The sequence below is a fragment of the Marmota flaviventris genome, chromosome 4 (assembly GCF_047511675.1).
Source record: "Marmota flaviventris isolate mMarFla1 chromosome 4, mMarFla1.hap1, whole genome shotgun sequence".
Classification (NCBI taxonomy): Eukaryota; Metazoa; Chordata; class Mammalia; order Rodentia; family Sciuridae; genus Marmota; species Marmota flaviventris.
This window is the reverse complement of record NC_092501.1, coordinates 76,705,661-76,730,413: the sequence shown is the minus strand read 5'-3', so window position 1 is coordinate 76,730,413 and position 24,753 is coordinate 76,705,661. Positions and strand designations below refer to the sequence as shown.

At 37.6% G+C, this 24,753-nt stretch overlaps 1 protein-coding gene across 2 annotated transcripts in view; it reads left to right on the top strand.

Moving 5' to 3' along the window:
* The window catches only part of Alox5 (arachidonate 5-lipoxygenase), a 58,641-nt gene that overhangs the window by 8,942 nt on the left and 24,946 nt on the right, over positions 1-24,753 (top strand). Inside the window, exons 2-4 of one of the 2 annotated variants that reach the window (XM_027947935.3) lie at positions 5,024-5,222; positions 10,324-10,405; positions 24,396-24,518. In XM_027947935.3, the coding sequence (XP_027803736.2) occupies positions 5,024-5,222; positions 10,324-10,405; positions 24,396-24,518 (404 nt within the window). Of the gene's footprint in view, positions 1-5,023; positions 5,223-7,846; positions 7,995-10,323; positions 10,406-24,395; positions 24,519-24,753 lie in introns of those variants that run through there. The other variant, XM_027947936.3, reaches the window with a different exon arrangement.

Here is a 24,753-nt window from a genome sequence, read left to right as displayed (position 1 = left end):
GTTAAAGTGACCTGAGAAAAATTGAAAGGAGAAAAGTATACAAATTTATTTAATTCAAGTTTTCCATGACACTGTAGCCCTCAAAAAGAAATGAAGACCCTACAAAAGCAAAGTCAATAATTTATATATTGAATTATACAAAGAATAGTAAGTTGTTGAATATAATAAGGGGTTTGGTCAAGGGTAGTTAAGTTAAAAAAGTAACTAGAAAGTTAGTGATGCCAGAGAAGGGAGCTTTAAACTTTGTGATAGTAGAAATGTAATCAAGTCAAGTGTGCCCAATGCAAAGCTTTAATTGGGACTTCAACTGAATGAAAAAAGCACTGATTGAGAGACCAGGCTGCTTCCCAGACAAAAATGGGGTGCCAGCTTTTATTTGCTGGGATGAGGTGGATCTAGTAATTTTTTACTGGAGAAGGGTACAGTTATAAAAGATGTTTCTTCTTGCCTAGGACTCAGATCACTGAACAGTTATGGTCAACTTGTCCCAGCAACTGCTGAGTTCCTCTTGCAGCTGGTGCCATCATCATGTGGACACAAACGGATCTTGTGGCTGGATCTGGGCCTTATGATAGGGCTGAAGGACTCTAGGTGTTTGGGTAGCTATTGCTGCTAAGAGAACACACAGACCAGTTCTAACGGGTAATCATCATTGCATGCAGGGCTGAACAGAATCTGATCCAAAAGTTAAGGTGGTAAAAGGCACAAATAAAATATGAAAACAGAAATGCCAAACCTTTCCATCCCATTTCACTCACCTATCAGACATCTGCAGGACCAAGGAAAGGGTCTTTGTTTTCAGTAAAAGCAGGCTTCAGGTTGCTGAAAAGTAACCTAGGCAACCATTATCATCAACCACACATTAGAGGTGCTACCTACAGCAAAGCTAGTGGGAAACTACTAATATATTGCCTAGCTGTGTGACCTTCAGAATGAGTGATTTCTAAGTTCACTATGAACTAGTGAAGCTGGAGAGTTTATTTAGGTTTCGTCTTGGTAACAATTTCATCTTGTGCAAACATGCTGTTTCTGTGGTTTTATCAGGGTCTTGTAAGAGGTCTGTTGAAAACAGCACAAAGGTAGAGAAGCCTGCAAAGGGTAGTAGTTTATTGCATGGTTCCAGCCTTTTGTCACAGTCCCTGTCTCAATATGGGTTAGGTTAATAAGGTCTATTTGTACAGATTTTATTCTGTTTCAATATCCTATTCTTGATTAAAAGAATTCTACTTTCCTTTTAATATAGGAGGAATGTCTATCACCCGAAACTTTCTTTTTTTAATTTTTTTTAGCATTATTGTTAGTTATTTTTAGTTATGCATGACAGTAGAATCTATTTGATATATTTTTCCAAACATGGGATATATCTTATTCTAATTAGGATCCCAGTCTTGTGGATGTACATGATGTTGAGATTCACTGTGGTGTATTCATGCATGGACATAGGAAAGTTATGTCAGATTCATTCCACTGTCTTTCCTATTCCTATCTCTCCTCCCTTTCCTTTATTACCTTTTGTCTAATCCACTGAATTTCTAGTCACTGCCCTTGCCCCCTGTTGTGGGTTAGCATCCACATCTCAGAGAGAACATTTGACCTTTGCTTTTGGGGATTGGCTTATTTCACTTAGCATGATAGTCTCCAGATAAATCCATTCACCAGCAAATGTCTCAAAGTCATTCTTCTTTAGTGGATGAATAATATTGCAATATGTAATGTATATACCACAATTTCTTTATCCATTCATCCCTTGATGGGCATCTAGGTTGATTTCAGAGCTTAAATATTGTGAATTGTGCTGCTAAAAACATTGATGTTGCTGTATCACTGTAGTGTGCTGGTTTTAATTCCTTTGGACATATACCAAGGAGTGGGAAAACTGGGTTAAATGGTGGTTCCATTGCTAGATTTGAGGAATCTCAAAACTCTGATTTCCAGAGTGGTTGCACTAATTTGAAGTCCCATAAACAATGTATGAGCCTATCCTCTTCCCCACATCCTTGCCAACATTTATTGTCATTTATGTTCCTGATAATTGCCATTCTGGTTAGAGTGAAGTAGAATCTCAGTATAATTTAAACTTGCATTTCTCTAATTGCTAGAGATGTTAACCATTTTTTCCATATATTTGTTGACCATTCTTTCTTTTTTTTAATAAGTGTCTGTTTAGTTCCTTCATCCATTCATTGATTGGGTTATTTGTTTGTTAGTTCGTTTTGTGTTAAGCTTTTTGAACTCTTTGTGTATCCTGGAAATTAACATCTTATTTGAGGTGTGAATAGCAAAATTTTTTTCACCACTTTCTAGGCTCTCTCTTCACACTCTTGATTGTTTCCTTTGCTGTGAAGAAGCTTTTAAGTTTGATTTTATTCCTTTTATTGATTTTTAAATTTTAATTATTTTTTATTTATATATGAATGAATTACAATTCTTATTACACATATAGAGCACAATTTTTCATATCTCTGGTTGTATACAAAGTATATTCACACCAATTCATGTCCTCATACATGTACTTTGGGTAATAATGTCTATCACATTCTATCATCATTTCTAACCCCGTGTCCCCTCTCTTCCCTTCCCACCCCTCTGCCCTATCTAGAGTTCATCTATTCCTCCCATGCTCCTCCTCCCTACCCCACTATGAATCAGCCTCCATATATCAGAGACAACATTGGCATTTGGTTTTTTGGGATGGGCTAACTTTATTATCTAACTCCATCCATTTACCTGCAAATGCCATGATTTTATTCTATTTTATTGCTGAGTAATATTCCATTGTGAATATATGCCACATTTTTTAAATTTATTCATCCACTGAAGGGCATCTAGGTTGGCTCCACAGTTTAGCTACTGTGAATTGTGCTGCTATGAACATTGATGTGGCTGTGTCCCTGTAGTATGCTGTTTTTTAAGTCCTTTGAGTGTAGATTGAGGAGAAGGATAGCTGGGTCAAATGGTGGTTCCATTCCCAATTTTTCAAGAAATCTCCATACTGCTTTCCATATTGGCTGCACCAATTTTCAGTCCTACCAGCAATGTATGAGTGTACATTTTCCCCACATTCTCGCCAACACTTACTGTTGTTAGTTCTCATAATAGCTGCCATTCAGACTGGAATGAGATGAAATCTTAGAGTAGTTTTGATTTGCATGTCTCTAATTGCTAGCGATGATTAACATTTTTTCATATATTTGTTGATTGATTGTATATCATCTTCTGAGAGGTGTCTGTTCAGGTCCTTGGCTGATTTATTGATTGAATAAATTTTTTGGTGCTTCCTTTTATTTATTTTTTTATTTCATTTATTTTGCTTTACAAAGAACTAACACCATCCTCCTCAAATTATTCCATGAAATAGCAAAAGAGGAAACAATTTCAAACTAATTCTTTGAAGCTAGAATTACCCTGATACCAAAACCAGGAAGACACATTAAGGAAAGAAAACTTCATATCAATATCCTTGATGAACATACATGTAAAAATTCTTAATAAATTTCTGGCAAATTGCATAAAAATCATATTAAAAAGATAGGCACCATGATCAAGTGGGGTTAATTCCAGGGATGCAGGCTGGTTTAACATACAGAAATCAATAAATGTAATTCATCACATCAATAGACTTAAAGAAGAGAATCACATGATTATCTCAAGAGATGTATAAAAAACATTTGGAAAAATTTAGTATACATTCATGCTCAAATAGTAGGGATAGTAGGAACATACCTCAATATTATAAAAAGCTATATGTGCTAAACCCAAGGCCAACATCATTTTAAATGGGGAAAAATTGAAAACATTCCCTCTAAACACTGCAACAAGACAAGGATGCACTCTTTTACCACTTCTATTCAACACAGTCCTCGAAACTCTAGATAGAGCCATTAAACAAAAGAAAAAAATTAAAGGGTTACAAATAGAAAAAGAACGCAAACTATCCCTATTTGCCTATGACATGATTCTATATTAAGAAGACCCCAAAAATTCTACTGAAAAGTATCTAGAACTCATAAATGAACTCAGCAAAGTAGCAGGATATAAAACTAACATCCATAAATTAGTTGCGTGATTCATCAGTCATGAATCTGCTGAAAGAGAAATTAGGAAAACTATCCCATTTACAATAGCCTCAAAAAGAAAAAAAAAAACACCTTGAGAACTTGAGAATCAATCTAACAAGAGGTGAAAGACCTCTACAATGGAAACTACAGAACACTAAAGAAAAAAATTGAAGACCTTAGAAATGGAAAGATCTCCCATTTCTTGGATGGGCAGAATTAGTATTGTTAAAATGGCCATACTAGCAAAAGCACTGAACAGATTTAGTGCAATACCTAAATTCCAATGACATTCTTCATAGACATAGAAAAAGCAGTCATGAAATTCATTTGGAAAAATAAGAGGAACAGAGTGACTAAAACAATTTAAAAAGTGAAAAGTGAAGCAGGTAGCATCATAATACCAGACCTTAAATTATACTACAGAGCTATAGTAACAAAAGCAGCATGATATGGAACTAAAAAAAAAAACCCATTAAAGATTAATGGAATAGAATAGAAGGCACAGAGACAAACCCACATAAATACAGTTATCTCATACTAGACAAAGGTGCCAAAAACATAAATTGGAGAAACAATAGCCTCAACAAATGGTTCTGGGAAACTGGAAATCCATATGTAATAGAATGAAATTTAACCCCTATCTCTCACTGCATAAAATTCAACTCAAAGTGGATCAAAGACCCTGCATCTAGCAGAAGAAAAGTTAGACCTAATCCTCCAACATGTGAACTTAGGAACAAACTTCCTCTACAAGACTTCTAAAGTGCAAAAAGTAAAATCACCTCAGACTTTTATCTTTTGCTTTTAGGAAACAAAGGGGGTCAGAGTCATCTTCCTATATGTGCCATTTTTTAAGCACCTTTAACCCAAAATATTTAATATGCCAAAACAAAATGTTTGCGGTGACATATACTTAACTTCTTCAGATCTCAGGCTCAAATGGGCTAATTCTTTCTTTTGCTTAGGTTGATTCTTATGATGTGACTGTGGATGAAGAATTGGGGGATATCCAACTTATCAGAATTGAGAAGCGCAAGTACTGGATTCATGATGACTGGTACTTAAAGTACATCACACTGAAGACACCCCACGGGGATTACATTGAGTTCCCCTGCTACCGCTGGATCACTGGTGATGGTGAGATCATTCTGAGAGATGGACGAGGTGAGCAGCACTGGCTCCTGCCACCCCTGGGCTTTCTGAGAATTGAAAGGTCTTCTTCTCAAAAAACTGTATTCTTGGAGAGATCGTCTGCTGTACTGGGTGGAGCTCCTGCTCTGTGCCCTGATATACCTGCAGCAGATATTATCTTCTTCAGGTACTAAAAGCTTCAGGGTGAATTGAGTGGCCCCAGGACACCTGGCCAACTGTGACTTCCCTCTGCATTATAGCCCTGTGGGGGACGGGTAACTAGGGCCCCTAGTAACAAGTATCTTTGGGACTTACCTCTGGGCAGGTCTCCAAGTGTCAAGGTTGGTGAGATCACAGTAGAACTTGGGGTTCAGTACTCTAAGCAAGCCTAGGGAGGGAAGGGCTGGAGCACCCAGAATACCAACTGTGAGAGGCTATGGGCAAGCCTGGGGTTCAACGTCATCAGATCTTATACCCACAGTCTTACTTTTTACTCAGAGAGAACCTAAAATCTGCACTCATCTGCAGCAAGACCTCTAGGTGTCCATACCCCAATCTAGGGCTAAGATCATATTTTTTTTTAGGGATATACAGGTGGCCTGGTACAAAGGATCAAAAAGAGAAGCAGATGTCAGAGGTCATCTAAGGTCACTCTCTCCCTAGATGACTGTCCCGTGAAAACCAGCCTCTTAGCGTGTATGAGTTAAATCCATGTGTAGGCAAGCTTCTACCTCACTTCCTGTCATAGTTCTTTGGTTTGTTAAATCATCACAATCTAAAAGTTGAAATGATAAACCTGCAAATGCCAGATAGGCACTGTAAGAAAGGGAAGAGGACAATTGCTTCTACCTGTGACCACATGTAACAATTCTCATTGACATTCCCTATCAGTGGTTCATTTTTTCTTCATGCAAGTTTGGTTTGGAAGGTGAGATAGGGAAGATTATTACCCACCTTGTTGATATGTAAATGGAGGCAAAAAAAGAAATGTTCTCTACTTGATGCATTTTTATTATCAGACCATATCCTGTTGCTTCTCATGTGGAATTTGATGTACCAAGAAAATGTCTTGGAGGTTTGGGAATGGGAGGATTTTTGTCCTCTATGTCCCAAAATTATTTTTTTTGTGTGTGGCCTGAATGTGGAAAGTTGTAGACAGGGTGCTTCTTTTTGGTTGTGAAGTCTTTCTTCCCTCAGATCCTGTACCTATTCCCAAGAAGAAACAGAGGTAACTGTCAGATTAAGGAGGGTTTAAGAAAGGGACTTTAGAAAAGTGTGGGACAGTGTGCAGAGGGGCCACATCTGTGTGTGTGTGTGTGTGACCATCAGCATAACAATCCCAAGAGGGTGGGGGAGGGAAAGAATCACAGAATAATGCAGAAGAGGAGTATCCAGGAGACAGCTCCCATGGAGAAGCTGTGGCCCACAGCAGAAAGGCAGACACCCTGGGAGATACCACAGAGGAAAGCAGGGAGGACACAGCCATTCCCTATTCCCTCCAAGTCCTCCACTCTGCTCACGGTCTCAGTGGCTGAGCCCAATGGGAAGCCCATTGATACAATCTATTTCCTTCATCTTCAAGGAAAGGACAGGGTGGAGGGTGGGTCTCAAGTGGCAAAGAGAAGCTGTCTCTGGAGTTCTACTTTATTTCTAGGTAACAAGCCATATTAGCAGCTTTAAACAGCCAATAAATTTTGCTCATAATCTTGTGGGTCTGGCATTTGGGAAAAGCTTCATGAGGCAATTCTCCTGTGGCCTCTGTGGCATCAGCTGACAGTGCGGGAGCTGGAAGATTCACTTCTCAGAAGGTTCTTTTCTTATATTGTCTAGCACTTCAGGGCTCCATGGCCTCTGTCTCAACATGGCAAATTTATTCTTTGAGTCTTCTCAGAGTAGCTGTACTTCTTACATGCTAGCTTCCAAGGGCAAGTATTACAAGGGACAGGAAGTAAAAGCTGTCAATCTCTTCTGTCCCAGACCTCGAAGTGGCATGGTGTTTTGGGTAGTCACAAAGCCCACCTAGACTCAAAAGGAAGAGTTGTCAACACCCAATGGAAGGAATGTCAAAGAATTGGTGGGTTTTATTAATATACCGTGTGACACAACAGCCAAACCTTTGAACAACCTGGGAAGAATGGGGCACAGCCCACAAGTACTTCTGTCACTTGCCACATGATAGCCTCTTTAACATTTCACCTCTGCAACAAAAAAAGTCAGAGTACTGTCTCGGTTATCTCAAGCACCCAGACATCAGTGTGAAGAGGCAGCTTCCTTCAGGCACTCATATCAGTGCTTGGGTACTTCCCCTGAACCCTGCTACAGTCATCCAGGGTGCATCATACTGCCATACCCCCAGAAGTCCCAGCAGTCATGGAGTTTCCAAGACTCTCAGGGCCTGGAGAAACAGCCATTCTCTTTGTGACACTTACCACGTTGCAGCTGCAAATGTTCTGATTTATTCATATCATGAAGTTGAAGAAGTGCAACTCTTCAGAGCTGAGGCAACCAAGAGATAGGCTGGTTCTTTGAAGTAGATTAGCAAAGAGGAACCCCAGCAGTGCTTCCTGCAGCCTGTGAGAGCAGTCATTGTTACAATTCATGCCATCTCCCCTTCAGTGGTCTTGAGCTTCCCATGCTGGCTGCCTCTACCTTCCCAGGGAGAATTCTGGGGTGTCCCCATAATCTTCCTCTCTGAACCCTGGTTTCAGGCTTCAGAATGGAGTGTCCTCAGCCTGAAATGAGATGGAATGAGCCAGAGAGTTCTTGGAGTGATCTCAGAACTGTTGGATACAAGTTTGCAATATGGTAAGGATAGAGACTGAGAGTAGGCATTTTGGATTTTTTTTTGGGGGGGGGGTACTGGGGATTGAACCCAGTGGCATGTAATCACTGAGCCACATCCCCAGTCCTTTTTATTTTGCATTTTGAGGCAGGGTCTTGCTAAATTTCTCAGGGCCTTGCTAAGTTGCTGAGGCTGGTTTTGAACTTGTCCTCTTGAGCTGCTGGGATTACAGGCAGGTGCCACTGCACCCAGTTATGTTTTGGAAACTTTTATAGCAACTTGACAGAGTAGTTTTATGACTGTCACATCTAATAATAGAAAACAGGACTTGAATTTTGAATGTCTTTGGTTTATTTTTTTTTTAATTTTACTGCTACACAAAAATAAAAAGTTGTACATATTGATGGGATATCATGTAATGTTTGATGTATATGTATCATGAATATGTCCTTTAAATATTATGTCATCATGTAAACATTGTTTAAACATGTAAACGTTGTGTAATGGTTAAGTCAGGTTGAACATATTTACCTCCTCAAATATTTATCACTTTTTGTGTGTGTGTGTGTGTGTGGTGAAGACTTCCAAATCCCTTCATTTAACTTTTTGAAATATACAATATAGTCAACATACTGTGCAATAGCACTCCAGAGCTTCTTTCTTCTATTTAACTGTACCTTGACTCCCATTGTTCAATCTTTCCCTATTCTTCCCTCACCTTTGGTTTGTTTTTTAATTTTATTTTTCTAGTAATTAGTTTTTATATATATATATATATATATATATATATATATATATATATATATATATATATATATATATATATTTAATTGTAGGTGAACACAATACCTTTATTTATTTTTATATGGTGCTGAGGATGGAACCCAGTGCCTCACACATGGTAGGCAAGCACTCTACCACCGAGCCACAACCCCAGCCCCTAGTTTTTAGTGAATATTACAAAAATATCAGTGTTTGGTCGAATGGAAATTGATAAAACTGGATCCTTCACCACAGAGTGTGTTGTATTTTAGTGTGCTAATTATATTATACATGATCATATCCTTTTCAAGAAATCTGGGCTCCTCATTCTTAGGGTTCTAATGACTCTGTTCACCATCTTTACCTTAAATAATGGTATCAAACACAATCATGATATGATCTAATGTGCTCTAAAGGACCTGGGAAGTGAATTGCCTTTAGCCAACTGCCAAACTCCTGAAATGAGATGACAGCAGGACCGGCCAAGAGATGAGCCACCTTTGATGCCTAGGCTTAGAGGCAGGAAGGAAAACCTCAGACCCACTTTGGTTATTAGCATGGTGAAAAAAAACCATAATTCCCATTTATTGGGCATTTATCAGGTGCCAACACTGTAGAGTGCTTTACTGTATTCTCTCACTAAATCCCCACCAGCATCCTGAGAAGTGAGCATTTTTATGTCCATTTTACATGTGAGGAAACCAAGACAACTTGCTCTGGGTCACACAGCTTTAAGTATAAAGAACTAAGTCCAAGTCTGGGAGAGTTTCCTTTAATGCCCACAGCCTAAGACCCAACAGTGTTTTAGGAGAAAGCTTCCTTCTCAGTCTCCTGTGTTTAGGCAACACAGGGAATGAGACAGGGTCCTCATCTGTATGTTGGGTTTTAAGTTGTACATTTCTTAATGAAGCAAATAAATGGATTTAAGAACTGTGGGTCCTGCTGTTCTCTAGGGCAATAATAAATCTCTATATAAGCTGCCATTTTGGTTCAGCATAAGAATTTCAGGGATATTCTGTGTTTTTAAAATATCCACCAAAGACCAGAAAATGTCTTCCCTGATGTGAGCAAGGAGCTCTGTACCAGGAGCCCCAGGATTCCTGCAGAGGCAATGAGGGGCCCAGTGGAAGGTGAGCATCCCCAGGTAGAAATACACAGCAAGCCAGAAATGGGACACACTGCACCTGCCACAGAGAGGCAGAGAATCATTGACCCAGCCCTATAGAGACCAATGAGAACCAAGTCTGACTCATGCATTAGGTTGATTCTATGATCATCCAAAGTTTTGCTGAGTGTTTGGGCAGGAGGATGAAGAAATGGAATTGCCTTTTGTAAAGGGAATGACTTAGAGCACGAGATTTGAGTCTTGCGTTGCAAATTCATTAATGAAGTGCGTGATCTTGGGTAGAAAGCTATTCAACCTCCCCAAGGCTCCATTTCTTAACCATAAAATGAGGGTGTGTTATGAGGCATAAATTAGATGGCACAAGTAAAACACGCAGTGTGGGATGGAGTCTGAAGAAAACATGAACAATGGACATTGTTACCCTTTTTTCTACGACTTCTTTTATACTTATTCTTCTTTCACAGCAAAATTGGCCCGAGATGACCAAATTCACATTCTCAAGCAGCACAGACGTAAAGAATTGGAAACGCGGCAAAAACAGTACCGGTGAGTTATGAAGTTAGATCAAGTTGGCCATGCGCCATGGTTTCTTCCCTCTCAGGTGCACAGTGTTAGATAAACCCTGATCATAGCTTATGACCTCATCTGCAGGTAAGTCACGAAGGCACCAGCTCTCAGTGGTGGTGAATCACCAAGCTTCACATTACCTACCATTTTAGGCAGAAATGGTGAAGAGGAAGAGACTTGTGGAAAAATCGTGAGACCAACCATGTTGTCTGTAGCAGGAAGATGGTAGCAAAAACTCCAGTTTATCTGAAGTTCTCCCACCTGCTGTGATAGGGGTTGCCCTCAGCTTTTGTGTCTTCTAATAATACTTCATACATGTAAGTGATACATGATCTATAATGAAACTGACAAACCTTATTTCCCTGACCAAGAAAAAGAGAGGGCTCAAATTAATAAGATTCAAAATGAGAAGGAAAAAGTCAATAACAATCACAGAGATTAGATTTAATAATAATAATAAAAAAAGAATACTGCCAGGCATGGTGGTACATGCCTGTAATTTCAGCTACTTGGAAAACTGAGTCAGAAGGTTGACAAGTTCAAGGCCAGCCTCAGAAAATTAGCAAGACCCTGTTTTAAAATAAAAATAAAAAATGATGAAGGCCTGGGGGTGTAGCTCGGTGGTACACCCCTGAATTTAATCCCTAGTACTGCAAGAATAAAGGAGGGGGGAACAGCATGAATATCTGTATGCCAACAAATTAGTCAACTTAGTTGAAATCCTAGATAAATATCAAACTATCAAACTGACTTAGAAAGAACTAGATAATTTGAATAAATAACTCATAAGGAAAGAGATTAATAATTTTATAAATTTCTACAAATAACAACCCAGATTCAGAAGGCTCCACTGGTTGAATTCTGTCGCATATTTAAGAAATTAATACCAATCTTGCATAAACTCATCATGGTTTTTACAATAAGTAAAAACCGTTCATAGGTATCATATCAAATCAGACAAAGAAAGCATAAGAAATGATCAATAATATATTAAAATCTCATATGAATATCGGTGTAGATATTTTCAACAAAATACTGCCAAACCAAATTTATCCATATATAAAAGGAACTATTCAATATGAATAGATAGTCCTTTGCCCAGGTAAAAAGTTTGGTTTAACACCCCAAAATCAATTGTTCTAATAATATATTGTATCAATAAAGAAAAACAAAACAAAAGAACAACAACAACAAAAACCACTCTACAACCCCATTTTATAGATAGACAAAAAGAATTTTAAAATTTTTTTAAAAAAAGTTTTCATGATAAAAATACTAAGTAGTAATTAAAAAGAATTCCCTTAACATGACAAATGACATCTACATAAAACTCATAGTTAACATCAGTGTCTTGGGTAACACTGAATGTTTTCACCTAAGATTCAGGAACAAGATAATGATGTGCCATTTGCCACTTCTGTTCAATCTTGCACTAGGTGGTGGGTCTATCCAGGTTAGTAACTGAAGAAAAATAAGAAATAAAGATACCTATACTGGAGTACAATAAGTACAATAAGTAAAAACCATTCATAGATGACACAATTGTTCATATAGAAAACCCTAAGAGAATCACCAAAAGAGAAAGAAAGAAAAAGCGGTTAGAAGAAATTAACACTGCAAAGTTAAAAGCTGAAAGATAAATGTAGAAAAATCAATTATTTTTTTCTATATTCTAGCAACCAACAATCTGGAAATAAAAATAAATAAAAGATTTCCATGTCAAAATGAGTAAACTATTTATGAATAAATTTAACAAAAGTAGTCCAAGACTTATACAATGAAACTCTAAAACAATGTTGAAAATACTTGAAAAAGACCTTAATAAGGTGAAATATATCTCGTGTTCATCAAAGGACTTAATTTTAGTTAAAATGGCACTATTACCCCAAATGATATACATATACAGTGCAATTTCTATCAAATGCCAGCTAGAATTCAGATGGAAATGCAAAAGACTCCAGATACCCTAAGCAATTAAAAGCTAAAAGAAAACAAAGTTGTAGGACTTACACTTCCCAATACCAAAATTACTATACAGCCATGGTACTCAAGAAAATGTGATATTGGCCTGGTGTGGTGGCACATGCTTGTAATCCCAGCTACTTGGAAGCTGAGGCAGGAGGCACAAGTTCCAGGTCAACCTGGACAACTTAGCAATAGTCTGTCTCAAAATTTAAAAATAGAAATAAAGAACTTCAGATGTAGTTCAATAGTAGAATGCCCCTGAGTTCAATCCCCAGTCCTGGAAAAAAGAAAGAAGAAAAGAAACAGAAGAACAGAAGAAGAAAAAGGAAAAGAAGAATGTGTTGCAGACATAGGATAGATATATTGATCAATGGAATAGAACTGAAAGTTCAATGAACTAGAATTTAAAGTTCAGAAATAATCCCTTATACATCTTACTGTAAATTGATTTTTTTTTTTTTTTACAAAAGCAGCAAGAAAATTCAATGGAATAGTCTTTTCAACAAATGGTGCTGGGAAAACTGGACAGCCAATATGCAAAAAAAAAAAAAAGAAAAAGAAAAAGAAAGAAAGATGTTGAACCCTTACCTAACACCACATACACATTTACATAAATCAACTCAAAATGCATCAATACTAACTGTAAGAGCTAAAACTATAAAACTCTGTGAAGAAACCATTTGTGAATTTAAATTTGCCAAAGGGTTCTTAGAAATAACATCCAAAGCATAAGCAATAAAAGAAAATTGATAATGTCACATTTATAAATATTTATTTTTCAAAGGACACTTAAGAAAGTAGACAGTGCAGAATGAGAAAGAATATTTATAAATCATATATTTGATAATAGACTTAAACTTGATATAAGACATGTGGCCCAGTTAAAAAGTAGGCAAGGATCTGCATACCTATTTCTCTAAGGAAAATATACAAATGGACTATGAACACATGAAAAGATGCTTGACAGGTTAGTAATCTGGGAAATCAGCACCACATTGAGAAAATACTTCAGACCCACTAGGATGGGGAAAAATCAAAAATTCCGATAACAATGGTTGATGAGGATGCGAAAAATCAGAACCCTCACATGTTGCTTGTGGGAATGTAATATGGTACAGCTGCTTCAGAAAACAATCTGATAGTTCCTCAAACTGTTTTAACAGAGAGTTTCCATATGACCCAGCAATTCCACTGCTAGGCATATACCCAGTGAATCTCACCGTCATATATGTCCATAAGAACGAGGTTCTAATTAGAATAAGATATGTTCCATGCTTGCATAATTACATCAAAATGGATTCTACTGTTGTGTTTAACTAAAAAGAACCAATAAAAAAATGAACATCATAAAAATAGGGGTAAAAAAGAAATGAAAGCTTATGTCCACATAAAAACTTGTATGTGCATGCTTATTACAGTATTATCCATAATAGCCAAAAGGTATACACAAACCAAATGCCCATTAACTGACATATCTATATCATTTGATCATAAAAAAGAATAAAGTACCAACAGATGATACAACATGGTTTACATTACAGCATAATATAAACCTTGAAAACATTTTGTTAAGTGAAAAAAACCAGCTACAAAAATATCATCTGTTATATTATTCCTTTTATATGAAATATCCAGAACAAGGAAATCTTTAAAGACAGAAAGCAGACCAGTGATTGTCAGTTAGCTTTCCATCACTGCAACCAAATACCTGAGATAATCAACCTAAGAAAGGTTTGCTTTGGCTCACTGTTTGGAAGTTTCAGCCTACAGTCAGGAGACCCCACTGTCTCTGGTCCTATGGCAAAGCAGCACATCATGGAACAGAGGGGATGGTGGAGCAAAGGTTCTCACCTCAGAGCAGTTGGGAAGCAAAAAGGGTCCTGGGTCCCAATATGCCCTTCAAAGGCACACATCCAATGACCAGACTTTCTTCCACTAGATCCCACTCCTTACAGTTTCCACTAATTCCAAATAACGCCACAGCTGGGGACCAAGCCTTAACCCATAGATCTTTGGGGAACGCTTACCTAAAATATAGCAGTAACTGAGGAGGAGCAGGAGTGGTGATAAAAGATATAGCTGCTAAAAGATACAGGGTTTTTTTATGGGTAATGGAAATGTTCTAAAATTGACTATTGTGATGGTTTCACACATCTGTAAATATACTAAAAAGCCTTGTACACTTGAAATAGGTGAATTTTATGGTATTGGAATAATATTTCAATAATGCTGGAAAAATTAAAAATCAACTCAAAATAGCTCATCAAACTAAATGGAAAAGCTAAAACTATAAAAGTCTTAGAAAACATAGGAGTAAGTCTTTTTACTCTTGGGTTCAGCAAAACCTCTTAGATAGGACACCAAGAGCACAGATAGAAAAAAAAATAGCCCAGTTGGAGCTATTTGAGGGATGAATTTTACAGTAGAAAATTGTATTTCACCAAAAGCACAGATAGAAAAAAAATAGCCCAGTTTATCAAAATTTAAAACTTCTATATTTTAAAGAAACATCAAGAAAGTGAAAAAGACAACTCACAGAATGGAAAAATATCTGCAAATCATTTATTTAACAAGGGACTTGGATTCAGAATATATCAAGAACTCTAACAACTCAATTTTTAAAAATAGAAATAATTCAATCTGAAAATCAGCAAAGACTCTAAGTAGTCATTTCTCCAGACAAAATTTGTTAATGGTAAATAAAAACATGAAAAATGTTCAACATTGTTAGTCATCAGGAAAATGAAAATCAAATGCACAAGATAGCAAGTCACATCCTCTATGATGGGTAAAATAATAACTACGAAAATAACAAGTGTGGATGGAGATGTGGGGAAATGGGAGCTCTGATACACCACTGGTAGAATGGAAAGCAATGTAGCCACTTGGGGGAAACAGTTGGGAAGTTCCTCGGTATCTTAAGCTGAGCTCTGCTCCAGTGATTTTATTCCTAGATGTCTACCCAAGAATAATGAATCAGGGATTGGGGTGTAGCTCAGTGGTAGAACACTTAACCTAGCATGCATGGGTCTGTGTTCCATCCACAGGACAAAATATCTGCAAATCATATATTTAACAAGGGACTTGAATTAAGTGAGGGCAACTTGAATTCCATTAACTGACCAAAGATATTATATACATAAAGTAGGACATAATCTAGCATTAAAAATGAATGAATCTCAAAAATCAATATACTGAATGAAAGGGTTATTCCAAGAAACACATATTGTGATTGTATTTTTGTTTTTGGTGGTGATTCTGGGGTTGAACCCTGAAGTATTTTACTACTGAGTTTGCTGAGTTACATCCCAGCCATTTTTATTTCTTATTTTGAAATAGGGTCTTGCTTAATCACATAAGGTGGACTGGAACTTGTGATCTTTCTGCCTTAGCCTTCCAGTTGGTGGAATTACAGGCATATGTCACCATACCATGTTCAGTGTTGGTTTGATTTTATATTTATGAAATGCCCAGAATAAGCAATCCTATACAACAGAGTAGTTGTTACTGATTGCCTAAAGCTGATTTGAGGATGGGGAATGAGGAGTTACTATTAATGGTGACAAGACTTCTTTATGGAGTAAGAATATTCCAAAATTAGATTATAATGATGGTTGCACAGTCTGTAAATACACTAAAAACCCCACCTAATTGTGTAAATTTGAGGGATGAATTTTGCAGTATAAAAATTGTATCTCAGTAAAACTATTTAAGCAATAAAAGCACATGATCAATATTGCTCCTCTGGAAGCAGGTCACTGTGGGCTGTCTCCAGTCTCTGTGTTGGGTGGGCTGTTATGGAGGTTTGAGTCAGCTGGGCTTCTGTGCTCCAACCTTCCCTAGGCTACACCTTTCTGTTTTTTGTACCAAGGCTTCTCCCATTTTGCTTCCTGCTTTGGTTCCTGGAAATATTTCAATGTATGACTCCTTCCAAGAGAATGAAGTGGAAGGAATCATTCTGAACATTCTAGTGAGAGCATGGTCGCCTGGACTCTTACAGCCTTGAGTGTTATACCTTTTTACAAATTCCTCAATACTTCCTTCAAGGAATGTATAGTATATCAGAGGTTTGTTTTCAATTCAATAAAGCAAAAGAAGAGGAATAATATAGAAACAGAAAAATACCTATAATTCACTGTCAGGTGTTTTCACCTTTTCTTATTCATTTATTTTTGGGGGTGAGGGGAGTTGGGATTGTGCTGTACAGATGACATTACATCCTTCTCTTTATTTTAGCAGTACAGCAGAATCACTTCCCCACATTTTAAAAATCCTTCTAGTGTTCATGTTAGTATATTCCATTGCATGAATGCAGCACAATTAACTTAATCACCAGCCTGGCTGGTGTTCCCGTTTCAACATATACTTTTAATCTCTGAATACCATCCCCCGCATCTTTCTTTCACCTTTTCCAATTTGTAAAAGCATCTCATCTCCTAGCTCTTCCTCCTTTATCCTTTGCTTGAGCAGCCACTCCACTGAGAATGTGATTGCCCCAACCTCAAAACCTTTAGCTGAACCCCCTTTATGTCAGGAACATTTCCACAATACAGAATAAAGAAATGAGAAACAGAGCCATACATCCATGGATGCTTGATATGGTAAAGAGGACACTGTTGATAAATGTTCCTGGGTGCTGCATGTCCATCTGGAAGAAGGAGAGAGGCCAATGTGGAGGAAAGAGAGAGGAGGAAATGCAGAGGAAGAACTTGGTTTGTACCTCTTGTCATTCAGAAAATTCATCTTGGGGATTGGTTAGACTTAAAAGGTTAAAGGCAAAACTATAAAACTTTTAGACTGTTAGATTCTTCTTCATTGTCTCCAGGTTAAATTTATTTTTTTTTCAAATAAGACTCAAAAACATATTAAACTGTAAAGGAAAGAATTGACAAGTTCACCTATCTCAAAATGAAGAACTTCTAGTTATTGACAGACGCCACGCCAGGCATAGTGGTGCAAAACTGTAGTCTCAGATATTTTCAAGGTTGAAGTGGGAAAATTCCTTGGGCCCAGGAGTTCAAAACTAGTCCATGAGATTAATTTAATTTGTAATCAGCCTTAGTACCTGAGTCGTAGTTAGTGGGAACCTGAATAGATTTGCTCTCCACTCATCCACCAACATTCTTTGGAAGCTGTTTAACATCATCACAATCTAGGATTTGTGGAGAGGACTAGAGGATTTTTTTTTTTTTTGGTGAGATATTTTGCTCCTTTCTTAGGCCTAATTGTCATTCTTTTCTTTCTCCTTCCACTCTTCAACCTTTCTCAGACTCCTTCCTCTGCTTCCCTTCAGGAAATACTGAACTTTGTGTGATCTGCACAATCCTGGAGTTCCTCTTTCACATAAATTCTCAGGCTTCCATATAAGAGTTTGGAAGAATGATGAAGAATAGTCCCCAATAAATCAGAAAGCCACATGTCCAGCTGGCCTGCTTCCCTGGCTCAATAATGCACGGAGAGAGAGCAGCTGAGCCAATTTGTATCCCTGCGGCCCGCGACTGTGAATGTGATGCCCAAGCACACTCCCAGCAGCAGTTTGTGTTTTCTGCCATACACATCATTTAACCTAATCTATCTGTTGCCTCTCATTTTCACTCACCTCTATGTTTGAAGAGCATCCAGCAGACACAGATAGATGTCGTTCCTTAATTTTGACTTCTGTATAGCCAACCATTGTATGATTTTTGCCTGGCAGTGCTAGGAAGTGAACCCAGGCTCTCTCTCAGGCTAGGCAGGGGCTTTCCTACCAAGATGCATTCCCAGCCTCGTACCATTGTATGCATAATCCTCTATGCTCATTGGCTCTTCAGTTGGTGAGAATGTGGGCTGTCTTTATCTTTCCTGCTATTTCTTTCATATATTTCTGTGTTCTCCTGGGAGAGTTACTCTAGGGAATTTTACTAGAAGTAAACATGCAGGGTTGCAAACCTCACATGTTTTAAGTGTTCTAGATATTGAAGACTGTTTTTTCCAAGAGGTTTTGCCAAATTATACCTTTGGAAGATGTCCCTGATGGTTGCTGTTTACCTACATCATCAGCACACTTCCCATCTTGAGACATTTTAATTCTTGTTCATCTTACGCAGGTGTGAAATACTATCTCATTGTTTTCCTCTTTGTAAATTGCCACATATTTCTTGCTTCATGTGGATGTACTGTAAACTCAACCAACCATTCCCCTAATGATGGACATTCAGCGGGTTTCCCTTTTGTGTGTATGTTGGTTTTGGACATTGCAAACAGTGCTGCAAAGAGGCAACCTGTACAAACATTTTTATGTACTGGTGCTTCACTAGCAGGTCCATTTCCAAAACTTCCATTGATGGGTCAAGTCAGCACTTTTTATTGTAAGAAATACTGACAAAAATTCTTTTTACGAAATATTATAATGTTTTCAGTCCTATTGATTGTGTAAAAAAAGAAAACTTTTTCTGATAACTTTGCCAATAACTTATGACATCTATCCTTTCAATATTTGACAATTGAAAAATCCCTGAGACCTTAGTGTTGTTTTTAATCTGCATTCCCCTGTCCATTGCCTGTTATTTAAATTGCCTGTTTGTATGTTTTATTTCTCTGTGAGTTCTTGTCTTAATATCTATAGGAGCTCTTACTTATATGTAAGTGTAGTTTCTCTTTGCTATATGTATAGCATTTTTTATTTGTTTGTTTGCTTTTGTCACAAAATATTTCAGTTTTTTAAAATTTTCTTTTTTAATTGATTTTTTAAATAATAAATGACAGCAGAATGCATTATAATTCTTATTACACATATACAGCATAATTTTTCAGATCTCTGGTTTATATAAAGTATGTTGACACCAATTTGTATCTTCATATATGTACTTTGGATAATGGTGTCTATCACATTCCACCATCCTTGATAATCCCCTGCCCCCCTTCCCCTCCCACCCCTCTGCCCTATCTAGTTAAACTAATATGTATTGTTTATCCTTTATAACCTTGGAGCTTCCTACTTTGCTTAATAAAATCTTCCACATGCCAATATTACCCAAATACTTCTATGTATTTGCCTGATACTCTTATAGTTTTGTTTTTAGTTTAGGCTCTTAATTCATCTACCCTGTTTCTTTGTACATGATGTAAAGTAGGAGCCAAACTTTCCCAGCATCGTTTATTACATAATACATTCTTTGCTGCTCACTGGGAATGGCACCCGAAGCACACAGCTGGCACAGGATGGCAGTTGGGTGCATGGGCCTGGAGCAGAGTGCGGGGCTCAGCTCCCACAATTGGGTACTGTGGGCCTCAATTCCCTCATCTTTAAGATGGAGGAAATAATACAGTTACCTATATTAGTTCATTTTATGTTTTTATGATAAGCTATCTGAGGCCAGTTAACTTATAAAGAGGTTTATTTGGCTCATAATTTTGGTAGCTGGTGTGCCTAAACCACATAGCACCAGCATCCTGGTGAGGAACCTTTGTATGGCAACATGGCAGAGAATCAGAAAGGAAAACAACATGAGCAGAAGGGACCAAAGTGTGAATGGCCTCACTTTACAACAAAACCAGCTCTCTTTAGAACTAATCTGATCCCATGAGACCTGACCCACTCCCTGGAAACAGCATTAATCCAGTTATGAGAGCAGAGTCCCCACTGACCTAAGGACTTTCCCCTGGGCCCCACTTCTTAAAGCACACTGGGGTAAGCTTCCAACATGTGAACCTTTGGGGAATGAGACACGTCACAGCACGACCTTGTAAGTTTTTTGTTTTCTTGTAATTTTAACTACACATAATAATGGGATTCATTGTGATATATCCATACATGCACAGAGCATAATTTGGTCTATTTCATTCCCCCATGCCCTCCTTTCCTCCCTTTTCTTCCCTCCTCTGACCCCCTTCCTCTCGTCTACGGTCTCTCTTCTATTTTCATGAGGTTCCTCTTCTTTATTTTTCTCTCTCTTGCTTTTATATATGAGAGAAAACTTAAGACCCTTCACTTTTGGAGTCTGACTAATTTCACTTAGCACAACTTTCTCCAGTTGTATCCATGTTCTCAAAAATGACATAGCTTCGTTTATCTTTTTCGCTGAATAAAACCATATATATATATATATCTCACATTTTCTTTATCCTTATATTCATCGGTGGACACCTACATGGTTCCATAATTTAACTATTATGAATTGTGCTGCTATAAATACCTCAGAAGTTTTTGAAATAACTAAATAGGTTGAATGATATTTACCTTGTGCTGACACTTTACTGAATTCTTTTGTTGGTTCTAATCTCGTTTACTTTTAGTGAGTCTTTGTAGTTACTTAGTTATTTGGCCACATTATTAGAACGATGATTTTGTCTTTTATTTTTCATTATTTACACCACTGTTATTCTTCATATTGAACAGATGGAATCTCCAAAAACGTAATAGTACACCATTTTTATTTATTTAAGATTACATTTGTTGTTTTTTTTCCAGATTTTATTGTTATGAAATGAATATGTATATCAGATAACATGTGTAATTTTTCACCATACCTCTTCTAATGTTGGAAAACTATAGTGTTTTGGATAGGGAAAGATACACGGTGTGTTCTATGTGTACCAATTTTTTCCCTAGATGATGCATGAATATATATCAGGAAGAATACATAATGTATTTCCTGTGAATTTAAAAAGGAAAATTTAAATGATGTTTTAAATATTCATGGCATTGTATATTCATGTATAGGCATGGATTCCAAATAGCTCTAAGTATTGTGGTAATATTAGGTTTAGTATTGCATAATGAGTGTGTTTGGGTATTGCTAGGAGATCCTATATATTTATCAAAAATTATGTATGATTAAAAGAATGTTTACTTCTTAATGAGTAGGACAACAGGTGTGAATATATGTGTTCTGAAACAGGAATGGGTGTCAAGACAACCAAATGATTACAGATTTTTGAACATGGGGTTCAATGGATATATCTCATATTGAATATAAAATTATTTATAGGCCAATGTACAAATGATAAGAAAAGTATCTTTAATATAATATTCAGGAGTTTTGTGCTTCATATGAATTTAACTTTTATGTAGTTGTACTTGTTCAGTTAATTTCCTCAGAAGGGCACACGGTAGTATATCTGAGTCTGTGCCTCACCTGTCCCTACCAATCACTTGACTTGTTAGAAGATGATTTAAAAGCATTGTTGGTAAACTTTTGGCTTTTAATGTTAATTAGAGCTCATAAGCTACCCAGTGACAAGGAGGAAGTCATTAGTAATTTAAATTGGCATGACTAATGATAATTATCTAATAGGTAGTTACTACCAGTGGGATTCCCAAATGACATGGCCTTCCTAACTTCAGTGTGATACATGAGAAATATAGTAACAAGTATAATTTTTCCTGGAACTGAGAATATTTAAATCATTTTTTTTTCAATTTAAGGATGTTTTCTTCTATTTCCTTGATTTTTTAAAAAAGTTCTCCATGTGTTCCTCTCTCATTCTGGACTTCTTATTGTTTGCATTTAAAATTTTCTGTGTTTGGGCTTCATTTCTCTCATAGTTTCACTCTTGATTTCAATTTCTTTGTAATTCTGCTCTGCATTTGTTACATTTCCTTTTATTTGTGCATGTAACACTTCCTGCCCTAAGAGGTGCTCAATAATTCTAGAATGAATTGATTTTGTCTTCTAGGAGACTGTATTTTTCCATATTAAATTCTTAACTTAGAAACCATATTTGTGTCTGGGAAAGTCTTCTTTTTACATTGAATTGTATTATTTGCATCTCCTTAAGTTATTCTCTCTGTCTCTCTCTCTCTCTCTCTCTCTCTCTCTCTCCACACACACACACACACAAATGTCTTTCCTGGTTCTTCCAGGAGTATAATTTTTTTTTTCTTTGCCTATTTTTGTCTGAGTGTGAGGCCTTTGGTTCCTGTGGGTCAGCCTGTCAGGATGTCTCAGGCCATAGCAGAAGGAGCATAGGAGTTTGGTTTCAGGGGGACAGTAGCAAACTTGCTGGCAAACTGTCCCATCTCTATACGCTGGGCCCCATCATCTCTTAACCTTTCAGAGTTGGGTATTTCTGCCCATTGGTGCTGCATCCCAAGGAGAATGAGGAAGGACAGGCAGAGAGAAAATTTTGTCTGTTGAGTAAATGTTCCCAACTTCTCTTCTAAGTAAACTCTCAACTTAACATGTAAATGCTGTCTGCTGCATGGTTATTTTGGGGATCACTGAAAAATATAGGTCCAATAAGTTCTTAATGTTGATTAGAGCTCAAAAGCTACCCAGTGACAAGGAGGAAGTCATTAGTAATTTAAATTGGCATGACTAATGATAATTATCTAATAGGTAGTTACTACTAGTAGGACTCCCAAATGACTGGCTCAATTTTAAACCTATATTGGAGATACCTTGAGTCATTTTCCAAAATGAAAGAAAATTATTTGCCTACTTGTCCACATTTTTCTCTTATTAGCATCAGCATACAAATAATAAAAAAATTAAGGAAGTAGAATGTTATTAAATCTAAGAAACTAGAACGATGCGATATAAGTTAGAAATGCAAGGTGCCATGTAACAGAAAGCACTTTCCACAACTCCTTTGTTGTTGGAGGGACTCTGTCTGGTTCCTGGTTACTTCTTATGATCCTAGAGACACCCTCTGGGCTCAGAATACCATGAAAAACATGAGGAGTTTCATAACAGTAAAAAGAAGATCTTACTAAAAGTACTTTAGACTTTTTTGGGGATGGGGTATTCTGAGGATTGAACTCAGGGGCACTTAACAACTGAGCACCATCCCTAAGCCCTATTTTGTATTTGATTTAGATACAGGGTCTCACTGAGTTGCTTAGCACCTCACTTTTACTGAAGCTGGCTTTGAACTCAGGATCCTCCTGCCTCAGCCTAGACTTTTTAATGCTCTCAAGTTTTCCCCTCAGGAGATTAAAAAGGAGAGTCAGGAGTTCAAGTGAAAAATCTGAAACCTCAGAATGTAAATTTTGACTGGATATGGTGGCACATGCCTGTTGCAAATTCAAAGCCAGCCTCAGCAATGTAGTGAAGCCCTAAACAACTTAGGGAGAACCTGTCCCAAATAAAAAATAAAAAAGCCTAGAGTTGTAGCTTAGTAGTTAAGTGCCCCTTAGTTCAATCCCTGGTATCAAAAAAAAAAAAAAAAAAAAGAGTAAATTTTGTTTTTTAAACAAATACTACTTTATTATTCTTACTCCCCCCAAATGAACACCATTTTTTTTATCTTGTTTTCACAGTTAAGGTTGGTGAATAAATAAACAAAAGAAAAGTAGAGTAGGAAAATAAAACACAAGTGTCCAATGCTACAAGATATTTTCAAGGGCACCAGGATCTTAAAATTCTTATTGGATTTAGTGCATGGTTCACTTTGGGAGGGAACAATTTTAATTATACTAATTTCTAAACCTGCTGTTGGCTCATAGATTGGAAAGAGCAGCCCCTCCACAGTCTGTGCCTGGGGTCCTCACCACTTCTCTCACTGCCTTGCAGTCCTGTTGTGAAGGCAACAGAACTGTCCCATTTTCCTTGGCCACCACATGAAGAACATGCACACAGTACAAGGGTGCACACTGACCAAGCTATGAGGACACTGAACATCCAAGTTGGTTGTGGCTTGGTAGCCTTAACCACTTCTGCCTCCTGTGACCAGCAAGGCAGGTGTCTGCTATATGGGAAATATTGTTGTTTGAAGTTGCCTCTAAACCATGAGTTCTCCTGAGGCTTCCTTTGTTGTTTTTGATGTACTAGTGCACATCTACTCCATTCACTATTCCTTGGCTGTAAGCCAGTCTCAGATCTCCCCCTGTTATGGTCAGAGCCACAGGACTTTGGAAAGGAGTCCCAGTATCTTGCTGGATGCAGGTTCAGTCTATGCAGAGTCAGTAGAGTGGGCATGTCAGGCACCACCTTTCACATAGCAGACAACACAGGCAGCCTCCAGCCGATGGGACCAAACCAAAGGTTAGCATTTAACCCGGTTTTCTCCCTTCTCATGCTAGATGGATGGAGTGGAACCCTGGCTTCCCCTTGAGTATCGACGCCAGATGCCATAAGGATCTGCCCCGGGATATCCAATTTGATAGTGAGAAAGGAGTGGACTTTGTCCTGAACTACTCCAAAGCGTGAGTTTCTGAGAACTTAAGGATGCTGGGTGGCCCCTCGGAAGCCAGGGCTGGGCATGGGACTCTTACTCCTTTCCTCATGGGGGCTTTGGGTTGGATGAGCAGCACCCAAAGCATTTGATTATATCCTGGCCATAGAGTGAATTCTCAGTGTACTACCACAGATAACCTCTAACCCAGGTCAGCGTGTGTACTAACACAGTCGTAACCCGAGGACTGTAGGCACCAGGCATTG